The sequence below is a fragment of the Nelusetta ayraudi genome, unplaced genomic scaffold (genome assembly GCF_046127955.1).
Source record: "Nelusetta ayraudi isolate G7.1 ecotype Tasmania unplaced genomic scaffold, CSIRO-AGI_Nayr_v1 ptg000071l, whole genome shotgun sequence".
Lineage (NCBI taxonomy): Eukaryota > Metazoa > Chordata > Actinopteri > Tetraodontiformes > Monacanthidae > Nelusetta > Nelusetta ayraudi.
In genome coordinates this window covers 2903974-2918842 of record NW_027466121.1, presented here as the reverse complement: position 1 = coordinate 2918842, position 14869 = coordinate 2903974, and the positions used below count along the sequence as shown (strand labels likewise).

The window sequence follows — 14869 nt, the reverse complement described above, 5'->3', positions numbered from 1 at the left end:
CTTGGTGTTGCTGTTTCTTCTTCAAAATCTCCAAATATCACACGCTTAACTTTTAAATTGAGTTGATGTTAGGGATGTATTATAAGATAGATAGACATTAATCACAATTTTGGTTTCTTTAAATACTTTATTTATCTTTCAAAATTGAAATCATGGAATCAAAAATTCAAAAATCCATCTGGAATGTAACAATTACTTCATCATTCTTTTAAAACAAACAAAAGAAAACGGAATTCCTAAATTCACATCATGTATGTATGTGTGTGTGAATGAATATTAGAAATACAGAGAGCAGCACAACTGTCAAAAAACAACAAAATAATATTTCTTTAATAGCAAATTAATGTGATACACTGACGTGCATTTATCCCTGCATTGAAGTTCTAATGTCACATTACAGTCACATCAAAATACACAGAGCTGGAGTAGCTTTAGTGTAGCATTATGTTTTTAATTAGGAATGTCCCTTTTTCGAACATCAACCTCCGTAGGCGTCTCTGAATGGCCCTCCAGAATATCCTGGATTATGCTGAGCACATTTTCATGGAAAACTATATCCAAATGCGTCAGCCCTCGGAACTCTGTGACATGAACTGGCTTCTCCTGCTGTCCTATCCAACGTTTGCAGAGACCCATGCTGAAGCTACTTACGGTGTCATCCCCATCGGCATAAACGTAGTCAATAGGGTCGACGTTGGGGAACTCCTCATTATAAATGTGGGTAACTGGAGTTGGGAGTCCTACACCATACATACACCACACTTCGACACCAGGGGGGTCGAGATCTCCAGTGAGATTCTTGGTGTCTTCCCACATGTACCTGGAACAAGCAAAAATGACTTTGTGAGAAAAGAGTTTGTGAAATGTATAGACACAAAACCAAAAGGTTCAAAATTGTGTAGTAATTAGTCTGATAAGACTCTGATTGGACAAAAAAAATGTATCAAAAGTTATTTGTAATTTGTATGGCACAGTCAAGAGTGCCTCTTAACAACAAACTACTGCATTACCAGCCATCCTCATAATTGATGTCTCTGAAAAGGCGTTCGTAGTCCTGGTTTGTGTAGTTGTAGGTTGGTGTGGAGATGAACACGTGGTCCTTTGGCCAGTGTTTGTCAAATGGAAGCATCCAAGGATTAGTCATGGCCATCCTTTGCTCCTCTCGGATCTTGATGTTGGAAATCATTGGGATGCCATCATTATTTCCTGAGGTAAATATAAAAAAGAATGTAAAGTTTATGCAAAAGCCATAATTTTTAAGATTATGACAATTATGACAGGAAAAGACACTTTTGCAGGAGCTATTTCTCGTTTAAGTTTGAAGCTTACATGGTTTTTTTTAAGGGGCAGAAATGTACAAAATGTACTCTACATTGTGTTTGCTCAGTAATAAAGATATCAAAGTAAAATCACAATTAATTTCAAGAAGTGCTTTTTTCATTTCATAATAAGAAAGAGAGAGAGAGAGATGCAGCGTCACCTGAAACCAGAACTTTAAGTGGTTTCACAGCACCACCCCATGGAGCTCCAAGGGAAATAAAGCCCTTGATGTACTTGTCCTTCCAGTCCTGAGGCTGGTGGTTCAAGAAGTAGAGAACATAATGGCAGCCCATACTGTGTCCCACGAGGTACACAGGCTCCTGTTCCTTTTCATACGTCTCTTCAACCAGGTCCTGTAGCTTTGTGAGGTATTCTGCATTCTCATCTGTGGATGGACAAGTGACAGGACCACCTATGAACAACTGTTACCCCTGTGGCATAATTCAATCTGTGTGATAAGCTCAGCAGCAAGGGTACTCTTGTAAACCCACAAGGCTATGTCTACAAACTTTCCTTGGCGTAAGGAGCTCGCGGCTCCTAGTTAAAGGTTCACTGTGTAAAATATGAGGATTTTGAGAAGAAACAGCGACATCAAGTGGTTACATTTTAGATTGCATGGTTTCTTTGCTCACTCTACTTCTCCCAAGCATGCCAGTGAACTACAGTGGCTTGCAAACACAAACCCGGATACCTCGTCCACCTTCTTCTTCGTTGGTTTAATTTGAGGATGCGAAGCGCGCTGTCAGGTGGGCTTGATTGTCCTCACCGGCCAGAAGTATGTCAGCGCAAGACTGTACTGCGAGTGTCAACTTTTATTGATGTTTTATGGGAGGAATATTAAGCTTTTTCCAATTCGAAAATCCTAAATCAAATTTTACATACTTTTCAACGCTCTGCATCTATCTGGACTCGGGACTGACAAGATCCCACACATACACAGATATGTGTGTCCCCTTGAGTCTACAGTTTGAGATGACCTGGACTGTACTCACTTACACAATGCTTACAAATTAACCTACTTTACAGTAACGTTGCATAACATTTTACTACGTTGCTGTGCACAATGCTGTGCGCCACACGACAACATTGTCATTCTTTGAAGACTCATGCTCAGTTTGGAATATCACTCACTGGGTGCTAATCTCCAGTCGTAAGGCGCTCCTCGGACCGTCTCATTTCGGGTGTAGCCCATGTTCACCAAGTGTTGCACCATTGTGTGAAAATACCCTGCAAAAAGCAACAACAACAACAAAAATGGAATTCGTGCACGAACTTACTGTGTTCAATGCAGTGGGGAAGTAGGTTCCATAAATCTTTTTAACATTCAATTCTGCCAGCTCATATGCATTTCTCTCACCAGCCAGTTTGTTAGGGTCAAGAAACTCAACGGAGTGTGTCTGCCCAAATCCTGGCGCCCGCACCTGCACCCCGGGTGAGTTTGATGACCGCCGAGTTGTCCTGTTGTAAACGAGCCTTTTGCACAAACATATATACACCCATATCAAGTAATGTAGGTCAAAAACGTCCTGGAGTTAAAATAGCAATTAAAAAAAAAACAACAACATATATTTTCATGCAATTTTATCCAGTCTAATTGCAATACCTGATGTTATCAATCCAACAGTCAACACCTAGAGGCAAGAGCATGTTGAGGTCAATCCAGAGGGGGAACCAGCTCTCTGTTTTTCTGAAGCACAGCCAGTTGACCACTGTTGGCTTGTCTATTTTGGCTTCGAGCTGATTTCCCAAGTTACCAGGCACTGCAGAAAAACACACAGTTAATCACTCTCCAGTGCAAACACTGTATTATTTACTACGGTTTTACCTTTTTTGAGTTAGTAAAAAGTCCAAGGAATCAAATCAAACAATGTTGGACAACATTGCTGTTTCAAATTGGCCAATCAATGGTACACACGCAGGAAAATATTTCTTATTTATTTGGTGCTCTTTTGGGTGTACATGTGGAATGGCCAAGAAGGTAAAGTGGTTATTCACAGTTGCCTCCTGCCAACTACACAAAGTAATGTAAAGCTCTAAATGTGTCCCCTTCCATTGTTTATTGAAGTTATCAGCTTTAAATTTCTTCATTTCCACCCACAACAAGGGAACCTTTTACTGAGAAAAAAATCAACAAAAGATGAGTGGGAATACAGATAAGTAAGGTAAACAGTTGATACTGGGTAATGTGACCTCCTGGTAGCCTCCACATCAATACATTTCAACAGATGGATGGGTGTTGAACCACTTGGCCATAAGGTCTGTTTTGTTTTTTTTAAGAACGCAACCAGTTAGTCACAAAAGGTTATCTACAACATCTGTCTCTGTATCTACAATATCTATAGTATTTCCATCCATCCATCTTCCATCCGTCTTCTATACCCGCTTATTCCCGAGCTCAGGGTCACGGGGGTCTGCTGGAGCCTATCCCAGCTGTCTTAGGGCGAACCTATAGTATTTATATTATATAAAATTAGCTAAATCATGGTACAATATAAAAGCTGGACCTCACTTCACAATGTTCACAACGGCACCCCTCCATATGTACATAACAGTTTTAAGATGCGGTTGCCTACGTGGGAAACACAGCTGGTCAAATAATATCAACATTGTTTGTTTGTTTGTTTGTGTGTGTTATATGTGAAAGAATGAAAATGTGTTTTCCCCCTTGTGCTTATGTGATGTGATGACGAAAGTAACTGATAGGATTGGTTCAATGAGTTACAAAGTTTGGTGTGTGTGTGTGTGTGTGTGTGTGTGTGTGTGTGTCCTTGAAGGCTAAAAAAATATCCCCGGACTTACCAATGATGAGCGGTGGAGTGTGATTACTCGCGGGTGGTTTCGTTCTGGCCTTTGGCGGGAAGACAACGTTGATTATCCAGAAACCCGAAGATTGGTGAAGCCCCAGCAGGAAAACGGCCAGAAACACCGAACACAGATGTCTCACGGAAGCCATGTTTCACGTCTGGCAGCGACGTCCCCCGCCACTGGTTGGCGGACCGCTGGAGGTGGGAGGAGGTGAATTTGTGGTTCGAGTGGCCTCCCCGGCGACTCTATGAATTACCAACTCTGCCGGGGGGGATGAGTAGAGTCACAGTTGGTTATTTTTTAGATCCCCTTTGGATCCCTTTAAATTAGTCAAAATGTCAGCGGCCCACACACGCAAACACTCCCCCGGCCCATGCGCTTGGCAGGAACAAATAAAATGTGTGTAATCTGGCCTATCGACCCATGTCAGTTCTCTGGATGCATTCACTACGGCATGTGAATGATTGACAAGGAGCAGACGTAAATACATTCCGTTATCCAATCAATCACAATGCCAGCAAAAACTGCTATATGTACTGCAGCTGATTTGATATTTTTAATATCATCATGCAATGGTTAGCACTGCCGGCTCGCAGCATAAAGGTTGTGGGTTTGATTCCGGGCCTGGTACCTTTCTGTGTGGAGTTTGTGTGTTCCCCTCGTGTCTGCGAGGGTTCTCTCCAGGTTCTCCTGCTTCCTCCCACACTCCAAAAACAAGCATGTGAGGTGCACTGGGAACTTTAAAGTGACCGTAGGTGTGTGTGTGTGTGAGAGTCCAAATGGTTGTTTGTCTTTGTCTCTATGTAGCCCTGTGATGAACAGGCCACTTGTCCAGGGTGTCACCCTGCCCCTTCGCCCTATGACAGCTGGGATAGGCAAGCCTGAGTTCAGCACGAAGCCAGGATTGAATAATAATAATAATAATAATAATAATAATACTAATAATATTTTTGTTTGTTTTATTTATTTATTTAAACAGTCAGATATATAAATGAGAATGTTCAAGGTGTCACTCACGTGCTGTACAAGAAGAATCGTCAACTTCAGGGCCCTGCCGTGGGCCAGCTTTCGGCTAACGTTTGATGAATCCTGGCCCGTTTTATTTGTTTACGGTCGGTGGTTTTGGTTAGAAATAACCAGAGGGCGTCGTCTGTTAGTTAGCACACTGTCTGCGACACTCGGCGAAGACGAGCGGAGTCGGGAGAACAGAGCGGTTCGTTCGTGCCGCGACCGCCGCTATTTTTGGAAATGCATTTCAGTCTCCGGTCCGCAGGACCCGGACAATGCGTAGCAGGCGGGGCGTTCAGGTTCCAAGCAAATACCTCCTCCTCGTCACGCTGTGAAAGGGAAGAAGAAAAACATTAATTAGTTGTACAATGAGGGACACGCTGGGATCAATTGAACAACAACAAGTAAAGGCTTAACTATGCTGACAGGAGGCTGTTTGAGGGATTCATAAAGTCTCCCTTGAAAAGAATAATAATAATAATAATAAATTAAATACCGTGGAAATAGCATCAGGAATTATGAAGTTTCTTTGTTATTGTGAAGGAATGATGTAACGCAAGGGTTATTAGACTGCTCAAATGGTTGAAATAATCTATTGATATACTCATTTACTTCATGTTCATTTTATTTCTAATTTAAGTCGTTTTTATTGTTTTTATTATAGCATGTTATGGAGGTGTGGGCGACATCATACTGCACAGTGAGCTAACTGGGCTGTTATCGTCATCAGCAAAAAGAAGCATTCCATCACATTAGCTGCTGTTCTTCTGTGGCCGTTGATAGTAAATATAATAAAAGTAGTGAGAATATTCATTCTTCAACTATCCTTCAACAAACCTAAAACATCCAAATGGCAATGTGCTCTGCTTTGACAGCAGCCATTTTAAAATGTAGCAGGTACACAGGGGTTTTGATTAATTAGAGGTAATGAAGGTTCCATGTAGTGAAGCAGAACCGCCACAGCCTCGTGACTCTTTGACCCTTTATTGAACAGACGATGAATCCGTGTCAACAGTAAAAATCCATGTTCAGCTTTTGTTCTCCAGTTTGACATATAGATCTGCTTACGCCTCAACAGTTGAGGTTACCATAGAGCATCAGCTACAGTTCTGTTTCTCCTTTGTCCGATGTCAGGCTCTCAAATTTTGATCATTGCCATGCAGTCTATCCAAAGTATGCATGCAGGTCTTGATTTTTGAGCCAGACTTTCTGCCGTCAACCTAAAACGATAGATTTGCCAGCACACCATTTATATGTGCTAAATAGTCTGGGTGATTGGTTACAGGAATTGCATATGAAAGAATCATTTCAGAAACCTCTGCCATGTATATTCTTTATGCACTGGTCTATTCAATCAGAAAATAGAACTTGTCCTTGTACTAGAGAGGACACAACCTTTGAAAAAAATAAAAAAAAAATAAAAAAATACAGATACAGATACAGATACAGAATTCAATAATAATCAGGAACGCAAGAAACTAACAATCAAATTTTGGATGAATGAACGAATGAATGATGTTTAATTTGTTTTCCTTTTGTATTTTTTGTGTTTTTGGCTGGGAAATACTACTTATCTATTCAATAAGTTTGAATCACCACTCCAATTGGAGCTTTTTATCAATGTTTTTAATGTTTAAAATGACAACGATGATGGTATTTTTGGTGTGGTTGCATCAACCACCTGTTCAAATAAATATATGTTTTGTTTGGTTTGGTTTTACTCCACTTCTCAAACGACTGCGTGAAACACAACTGCAATGCGCATTAACATCGTAAGAGGGCGCCACGCAGCAAAAATGGGCAGAATATGACCGAGGAGTTTGAGTAACCCGGAAGTGGGTGTGACTTGTGTCTGAAGAAGAAGAAGAAGAAGAAGAAGAGGCTAACTGTTAGCCACCCGGGTCTGAAGGCTCTGGTTCTGTGTCTTTCCGATCACCATGGTCCAATTAGTGGGTTCTCTCCGAAAGGAGCTGGCTGACTCCCTTTCCACCTCCAAGGTGCTGGTGGTCGGAGCCGGGGGGATCGGCTGCGAGCTGCTGAAGAACCTCGTCCTTACCGGCTTCAAAAACATCGACGCGGTCCGTAACAATTGCATTTGTTTGTATGTGTGTATGTCTGTTAGCTCGCTGGCTATCATGCTAAGTCTTTTGTGCTGCACAGACTTCGACTATGGAGCCGTGTGAGATACGGCCAAAGACTGTGACGTGGTATTCAAGCTCGGGGGGAAATAAATCACGGGTCTTCATGTCTTCTCCGAATAATCACCTTTGATATCGTTTGCGTTGCAAAATTGAAAGGGGCCCAGCTACAAAAGAAGTCAGTGACAGTCTTAACGCCGCTGCTGTTTGGCGCCATTACTCTTCGTGCCGGCTAGCGAGTTGGCTACATTCATTCACATAAATGAACATTTGTTCACAAATCATTTTAATGCCATTGTGCATCCGGAGAGGAAATTGGATACAAATCTACCAAGCACTTCGATTTCCAGGGGTTTTTCTTCTTTTATTTATTTCAGACAGGCAAATGCTTTTAATAAAATCCTAGTTATTTCTGAGAGACCTGCAGGGGTTTACTGAATAAACTGTAAAACCAATGGTTATAAATGCCCTAATAACGCTCACTTAGTTTACTCAGGTTGACATATACACATAATTGGCGCTAAGAACAGAACCTGTACCTGTACCTGAGCTGACACCAAAAATGTTTCCAAAAAAGAAATTAAAAATACCAATAGTAGAAATATATACTCTCTACCAAAAATATTTTTATCTTACTTGTTTGTTGTTGTTGTTGTTGTTTTTTTCAGATTGACCTGGACACCATTGATGTCAGTAATTTGAACCGTCAGTTTCTCTTTCAGAAGAAGCATGTCGGCAAGTCCAAAGCACAGGTATGCTGAAGCAAAGGCGTGCACACTTTTAATAGTGGCATACACACACACACACACACATCTGAACTGTGCCTGCATTTTTTTGGGGGGGTTAACCTGAGCTGTTTTAATTGTAGGTGGCCAAGGAGAGTGCCTTACTATTTTGTCCTTCTGCAAATATCACTGCCTATCATGACAGCATTATGAAGTAAGACTTCTCTTTTGTTTTTTTCTAAACGTCTCATTTGCTGAACTGTTGCCTTTAATTTGTGACAACAAGCTGCCATTCGTCTCTGTTCTTTTTGTTTGAAACTGACCTCGACTCTATTTTTGTGTCCACACATCAGCCCCGACTATAACGTGGAGTTCTTCAGAAATTATGCGCTGGTGATGAACGCTTTGGATAACCGAGGTATTCACACGTGGCCATAAACCTTGTACACTTGCTGTTCCTGTTGTTACATAATGGCCCATGCTTCAAATGAAGAGATAAAACCTCGTTGTCTCCCCCAGCTGCCCGGAACCACGTAAACCGGATGTGCTTGGCTGCAGACATTCCTTTGATTGAGAGTGGCACAGCTGGATACTTGGGACAAGTGTCAGTCATTAAAAAGGTAGAGCTGTTGCATCTGTTGTGTTTCTTATTGTAATATCTCTTGTCATGATATTCCTGTCACGTTGATGTAAATATTTGCCCGCGTGGCTCTTTCATCGATATTCAGGGGCTGACCGAGTGTTATGAGTGCCAACCAAAGCCCACCCAGAAGACTTTTCCAGGATGTACTATCAGAAACACACCGTCTGAGCCGATTCACTGCATTGTCTGGGCCAAGTATCTTTTCAAGTGAGTCTGTGTTGTGAACTGACTGGAAACGTGAGGTATGCAGGTCAACTAATTCTAGTTTCCTTTGGATTGCGCGTGTGACACCAATCAGTTACAATGGGAATGTGGATGTGATTATTATTTAATTATGATTAAGTAGCTGGAAGATGTACAATGACCTGCATAATAGAGTAAGTCCAATACAGATGTTAATATGTAATAGAACAGCAATAATACTGATATAGCTATTTGATACCGTCTCAAAATATTAATACAATCTACTAAATGAAATCCTCATATTACTACTAAAATATATTACTGGAAAAATGTGGCTTGATAATCAGAAGAGTAACAGTTACATAACCTGCATTGAAATCCATTTATTAAAACTGGATCAGGACTTATTAGAATAACATGTACCGAACATCATTTGTCTTTTTCTCCATTGCTAACCCAACTGTCTGACTGTCGTCATTCTAGTCAGCTGTTTGGGGAAGAGGATGCTGATCAGGAGGTGTCGCCGGACACAGCAGACCCTGAAGCTGAATGTGAGTGGAAACTTTTGAACGCTTTGGATACTTCACAATATCTACATCGTTAGATTACGGCTCAAACCAGATTTACATTAAGACCTGTTGATTGTTGTTTAGGTATGTTTCAATTTTTGTGTCCTGCAAACAGGGAATCCAGAAGACACTGCAGCGCGCGCAACGGCCTCAGAAAAAGACGGAGACATCAAGAGAGTCTCAACCAAGGACTGGGCACGCTCCACAGGATACGACCCAGTCAAGTTGTTCAACAAGGTAACAGAGAAATGTGTCCAAAAATGAGTCTTAAATGCTTTGAGTGGTGGAATGCCAGAGAAAAGCGCTAATCCAATGGTGAAAAGGTTAAAGACCTGGGAGGGTTCTCGTGATTTACATATAATAAAAGGGTAAATGGATCCGTAATCAAAGGTCAGGTGCACTTTATATGTACAGCCAGTGTTAGCGATGGCTTCATGAAGGCAACCTGCATTTATGAACTAAGAAAAAGAATTCTGTTTGAAGTGCTGAGTGCTGTTTGTATCTATAAACCGAGTAGTGAGAAAAGTGGAAAAAATGTGGGGGGTTTTCCCCCTTCTTTTTTTACACATAGAAGTTTACACAATTGTTGTTGCCCAATACAATGACCTCATTTCCAAATTTAGAGGCATACTGTTTTGTCCTCACAAAAATAAACTAGCTTATGATCTGTGATTAGTGTGCAATGCTGAGCCATTATTTCGCTGCAGCTGCTATCGTCTGCATGCCTGGAACCAGGTGATGGACGGCAACATATGTACATATAATAACATATTTTTTTTAATTTTTGAGTGAGTTCAGTCAGCACTTTACACGTAAATGTAGTTATCACAGATGCTCAGGAACAAAATATAGACGATCTGCTCTGCTCCCCACCTCCCCCCAGCTCTTCAAAGATGACATCATGTACCTGTTGACCATGGACAAACTGTGGAAGAAGCGGAAAGCTCCTATTCCTCTGGACTGGCAGCAGCTAGCCAATAGTGGTAAGCCATCATGTTTGTATGTGTCTTAATGTTCATGCGCAAGTCTAATAACACAATGCATTTCCAATAAAGAATCAAAATCCAAACGTTCATTGCTGTCAGTGAAAATGCAAATTTAGTAAATTGCATTAATAAGTGGGAGGTGCTGATTTGGCCATATCTCAAGTCACATATTGGATGTGTAGATGGTTTGACCAGAAATATAAGAGGCTTTGGATCTTTTTTTTTCTTGGGTTTGTGTTTTTGTTTTTTGGTGTGCAAGTGTTTTCACCGTGGCTGCCTGACTTAAGAGTTAATTCATCACCACGTTGTGTGTTTTTCCCCCAGCTTGCCCTAAGGAGGACACTGCAGGATCAGGTTTAAAGGACCAGCAGGTTCTGGGCGTTTGGGGCCAGTGTCAGCTTTTCCAGCACAGTGTGGAAACTCTCCGCTCCCAGCTGCAGGAGAAGGGAGAAGGAGCAGAGCTGGTGTGGGATAAGGTAAGGCAGAATAAACAGATAGAGGGATGGATAGATAGATTTACTTTATTGAGCCCACATTGGGAAGGTACACTGTTGTAGCACTGAAATAACAGTATATAAAAAAAATCAACTATTCAGTAGTTACAAAAACACTCAAATCAATCTATGTACAACAATAAATAAACATGTTTTTGAGAATACATAGCACCTTTCATACGGTAAAAATTAACATTTGCAGAAAATAAATATTTACAACCCTGCCCTTCCCACCATGCATACATAGTACATACCCATTCCATCTCTTCAACCACCAGCCACCTAACCAATAGATCCTCTCTTTGTCAGGATGATCCTCCGGCGATGGACTTTGTTACATCTGCAGCCAACCTACGAATGCACATCTTTAGCATGAACATGAAGAGTCGCTTTGATGTCAAGTGTGAGTTGTCGCCCTGGTTGTGCAGGAAGCTTGTATCTTAATGTCCACTTCTTTCAAGTGCACTTCCACAGCCGGGGCTCACTGGTTGATCTGCTTGTTTCAGCCATGGCAGGAAATATTATCCCCGCTATCGCGACGACCAACGCTGTGATTGCCGGACTTATTGTCCTGGAGGGACTGAAGATCCTCTCTGGGCAGATTGAATCCTGTCGCACAGTAAGTTCAGTCTCTTCGGTGCTCGGCCACAGTAGGCGGTCAATGGTATGTGTGTTTTTTTTGTGTGCCATTGATGTAGCCTGCCACAGGTCCTCCCCCCTTTTCCCACAAGCAAAATGACAGATGGGAAGACAAATAAATCAAAGATGTAGGTCAGAAGAAAAGAAAATCCCAGTAAGGGTGATACAGAGTGCAGCACTTTTTAAAGGAAGTATTTTCAGTGTCATCTTTATGTTAAAATAGTTTCAATGAATAACTTGCTAGCTCATAAAGCATGCCAGAAAGTGTTTAGTTCATCCCTTGTGTTTATGTCTATCTGCAGAAAATTAAAATAAAATTATTTGTAAAGGGGAGGCTTATTTGAGTGGTCTTCAAGACTTTTTTTTGCATTGTGTTCAGAAAAAAATCCCCTCCAGGATATGCTGGGTTTTTTATACCTAAAGCTGTTCGAATGGGAAAAATCATTCCAGAGAAGAAACCTGCAAACTTTGTTGATGCTCCTCTCACTTTCATGATAACTTTCTCTCCCCACCAGATCTTCCTGAACAAATGTCCCAACCTCAGGAAGAAGCTGCTCGTCCCGTGTATCCTGGATCCACCCAGCGCCAATTGCTACGTGTGCGCCAGCAAACCTGAAGTCACAGTGAAGCTTAATGTCCAGAAAACCATGGTCCTTACTCTGCAGGACAGGGTAACTCAAGGCGGCCGTAGTTTAACAGCTTTTAGCAGTCAATGTAAATGTCCTGATTTTTGTCCGTCGCCTTGTTTGCCTCCTGTTGGCAGATCCTGAAGGAGAGGTTCGGCATGGTGGCCCCAGATGTTCAGATAGAGGACGGGAAAGGCACCATTCTCATCTCCTCGGAGGAGGGCGAAACGGAAGGTAAAGGGGGGGAGACTTATTGTGGACGAGTAGCACAAGAACGTGGACGCGTTCGAGTCGCTCAAAGAAGAAGCAGCAGTTTGAGCTGTCGACTTCCTCTTCTTTGGTGGCTGAAAGTGTCCCTGCGGCATCGTAGTTCCACTTCCTGATTTTACACAGACAGCCTAGAGTGCAGCGCACAAAAGTAAAAATTCTGCCGTGTCTGAGAAACTGGTCCCTCAAAATGCAAAGCAAGGGTAGTTTTATTTGTAACGGTATCCTATCAGTACAGACAAACGCATCAATTGTCTGGCGGTATCATTTATTTGCCTCGGGTGAACTGTGGAGTCGGCGAGATGGTTTCAGAAGCTGTAGATGGCTTCTGGGGGAGTCCCATTTGTATGGTGCTTCGATCGAATGTTATTTGTATTTACGTTTTAATTGATTTGTAAAATAAACTGAAACTAAACTGAACTCTGTACTTTTCTTTCCTCGCCCCACAGCCAACAACAGCAAATTTCTCTCCGACTTCGGGATCCGAAACGGCAGCCGTCTGCAAGCCGACGACTTTCTCCAAGACTACACCCTTCTCGTCAACGTCCTGCACACGTACGTGCACGACCGTGCCCAAACTCCTCCCCGTTCGACGTGCTAGCTGTTTAACAACCTCTGCCCATCTTCTGCTTCCCCATCGCCAGCGAGGACCTGGAGCGGGACGTGGAGTTCGAGGTAGTCGGTGAGGCCCCAGACAAAGCCCCGCCCCCGCAGACCCCCCAGGAAGAGGTAAACAGCATCACCAACGGCAACAAGGATACGGCAAAGCCATCCACATCGTCTAAAGGTCATTATGGGGCAACCATACCTCGTTTTTTTTTTTTAGTCACTAGTAGCGTCAGTAGATCACGAACGCGCGGATAATCCGTTTGCTTGCCGCTCAACACTCTTGTCGTCTGCCGTGATCTCCAGCACCTCCGGCTGCGGACGACGACCTGATGATCATCGACTCTGACGACGACGACGACGAGGAGAAGGAGGCGGCAGCGTCTTCGGACCCCGCAGCAGGAGCGGCAGGAGCAGCCGGCGCCACGAAGAGGAAGCACTCGGACGCGGAAACGGGAGAGACGTCCACCAAGCGGGCGCGGACGGACCGAGCGGCCGGCGACGGCGCAGATGAGGACGACGAGGAGGACGTCATCGAGCTGGACTAAGCTCTGAAGGAAGGAGAACTATTTGAACGCTTCCCACCATGTTGACTGAAGACTGACAGTAGGCTTTAATAAAAGAAAAGAAAAAACCCACACCTCTTTTTATGAAGAACAATTTCCTACCCTGGTTTGTCTTTTGTCACGTTGCCCTCCGCCATCCACCCCCCCGATCTGTTTGTGTATCAAAACTCTCCACATTCTCACGACGTGATCCTGTAAATACATCCTGCATTATCAATTGTTTCAAGATAAAAACACCCAATTCTGCTTAGTTGTTTTTTTTTTTTTTTTTTTTTTACACTCTTCGCTGACCCCCTTTGTATTGTTCTCATTCAGTGGTCAGTCGTTATGAAAACAAAACTTGCATTTATTTTGTATTTTTTATATTCATACTGTAATTCTCATGCTACAAAAAAATCTGGCTGTTTTGTGCTTTGGAGTAACGTTAAAGGAAAAAAAAATTAAAACAGCAAAATGTTAATGCGGGTGTCTGAGTTGCTCGTGGCTGTGAGGTGGTAGTAATGCAGATGTCTGTTAAAGCACAGGGACGCTGAATTTTGAGAGTTATGTGTTTTTTCCCAGGTTGCACTGGGGCATGTTGGCTTGCTACCTCTTTACAGTTCTAATTCCAGCTGCAAATCCGTCACCATGCCCCCTCCTGTGCCTCTGCCGCAGTGAGGCATCGGGCACCCTGTGAATTTGCCATTGTAACCCAAAGGCGGAGCGTCGGGGGTTTATCCAGGTGGTAGTAGTTTAATGTTACACTTTTCAAGTTTCTTATTTTGATTTTAGTATGACTGAGTAAAGAGGTCACGGTTAATGTAACAACGGGAGTGAGGAGTCGTCGATGCAGTTTCACTCGCATTTAAGACGCCCTCTCCTTCTGTTCGCCCCTGTAACGGTGTCAAAGTATTTCATGTTTCATTGTGAACACGCGTGTTCGAAGACTAGGGTTGCCCATTGGACCAATCTTGGTGAAGACAATAAACTCAACCAACGCAGGTGCCTCCTGTTTCTTTATCTCCTTCATCTTTGTCGTTCGTATTTCTGTGTTTTTGTGACAGGTGCAGGTTCTCCAGTTCTTCCTCCTGCATTCCAAAGGCAGACAATACCAGCCCTGTAATTAACCAACTTTAACCCTCCCTGGATGGATATTGGCACCGTCTTCTAAATTACAAAAACATGCATTTAAGCATATTGCATTATTTGTTTTTTTCCCCTGGTAGTTTGTAACGCACGTGTATATGAACATTTCCTCTGGAATAACACTGCTAAATCACTTCCTTGGTTCACCCCTATTCCTCCACTGACCTTA

The 14869-nt window shown here is 42.6% G+C and overlaps 2 protein-coding genes across 4 annotated transcripts; one reads left to right on the top strand and one right to left on the bottom strand.

Annotated features, from left to right (window-relative positions):
* Positions 1-220: 220 nt before the first annotated feature.
* lcat (lecithin-cholesterol acyltransferase) lies at positions 221-5352 on the bottom strand. Of its 2 annotated transcripts, none has more exons than XM_076042628.1 (8): positions 5143-5352; positions 4120-4386; positions 2924-3080; positions 2678-2793; positions 2452-2547; positions 1481-1705; positions 1011-1206; positions 221-820 (listed from the first exon to the last, which is right to left on the bottom strand). In XM_076042628.1, exons 2-8 carry the CDS (start codon positions 4271-4273, stop codon positions 451-453), a joined length of 1314 nt encoding a protein of 437 aa, XP_075898743.1. In that variant the 5' UTR covers positions 4274-4386; positions 5143-5352; the 3' UTR covers positions 221-450. The 2 variants fall into 2 exon arrangements, with proteins under 2 accessions (XP_075898743.1, XP_075898744.1); XM_076042629.1 differs by having other exon boundaries at positions 5147-5352.
* Positions 5353-6991: 1639 nt separating this feature from the next.
* On the top strand, positions 6992-14555 carry uba2 (ubiquitin-like modifier activating enzyme 2). Of its 2 annotated transcripts, none has more exons than XM_076042872.1 (17): positions 6992-7211; positions 7940-8023; positions 8140-8210; positions 8350-8414; positions 8516-8616; positions 8725-8846; positions 9306-9373; positions 9507-9628; positions 10275-10374; positions 10702-10853; positions 11181-11274; positions 11378-11490; positions 12026-12181; positions 12274-12370; positions 12853-12958; positions 13048-13190; positions 13316-14555. In XM_076042872.1, exons 1-17 carry the CDS (start codon positions 7071-7073, stop codon positions 13555-13557), a joined length of 1977 nt encoding a protein of 658 aa, XP_075898987.1. In that variant the 5' UTR covers positions 6992-7070; the 3' UTR covers positions 13558-14555. The 2 variants fall into 2 exon arrangements, with proteins under 2 accessions (XP_075898987.1, XP_075898988.1); XM_076042873.1 differs by having other exon boundaries at positions 13048-13132; positions 13316-13485.
* The last annotated feature ends 314 nt before the right edge of the window (positions 14556-14869 follow it).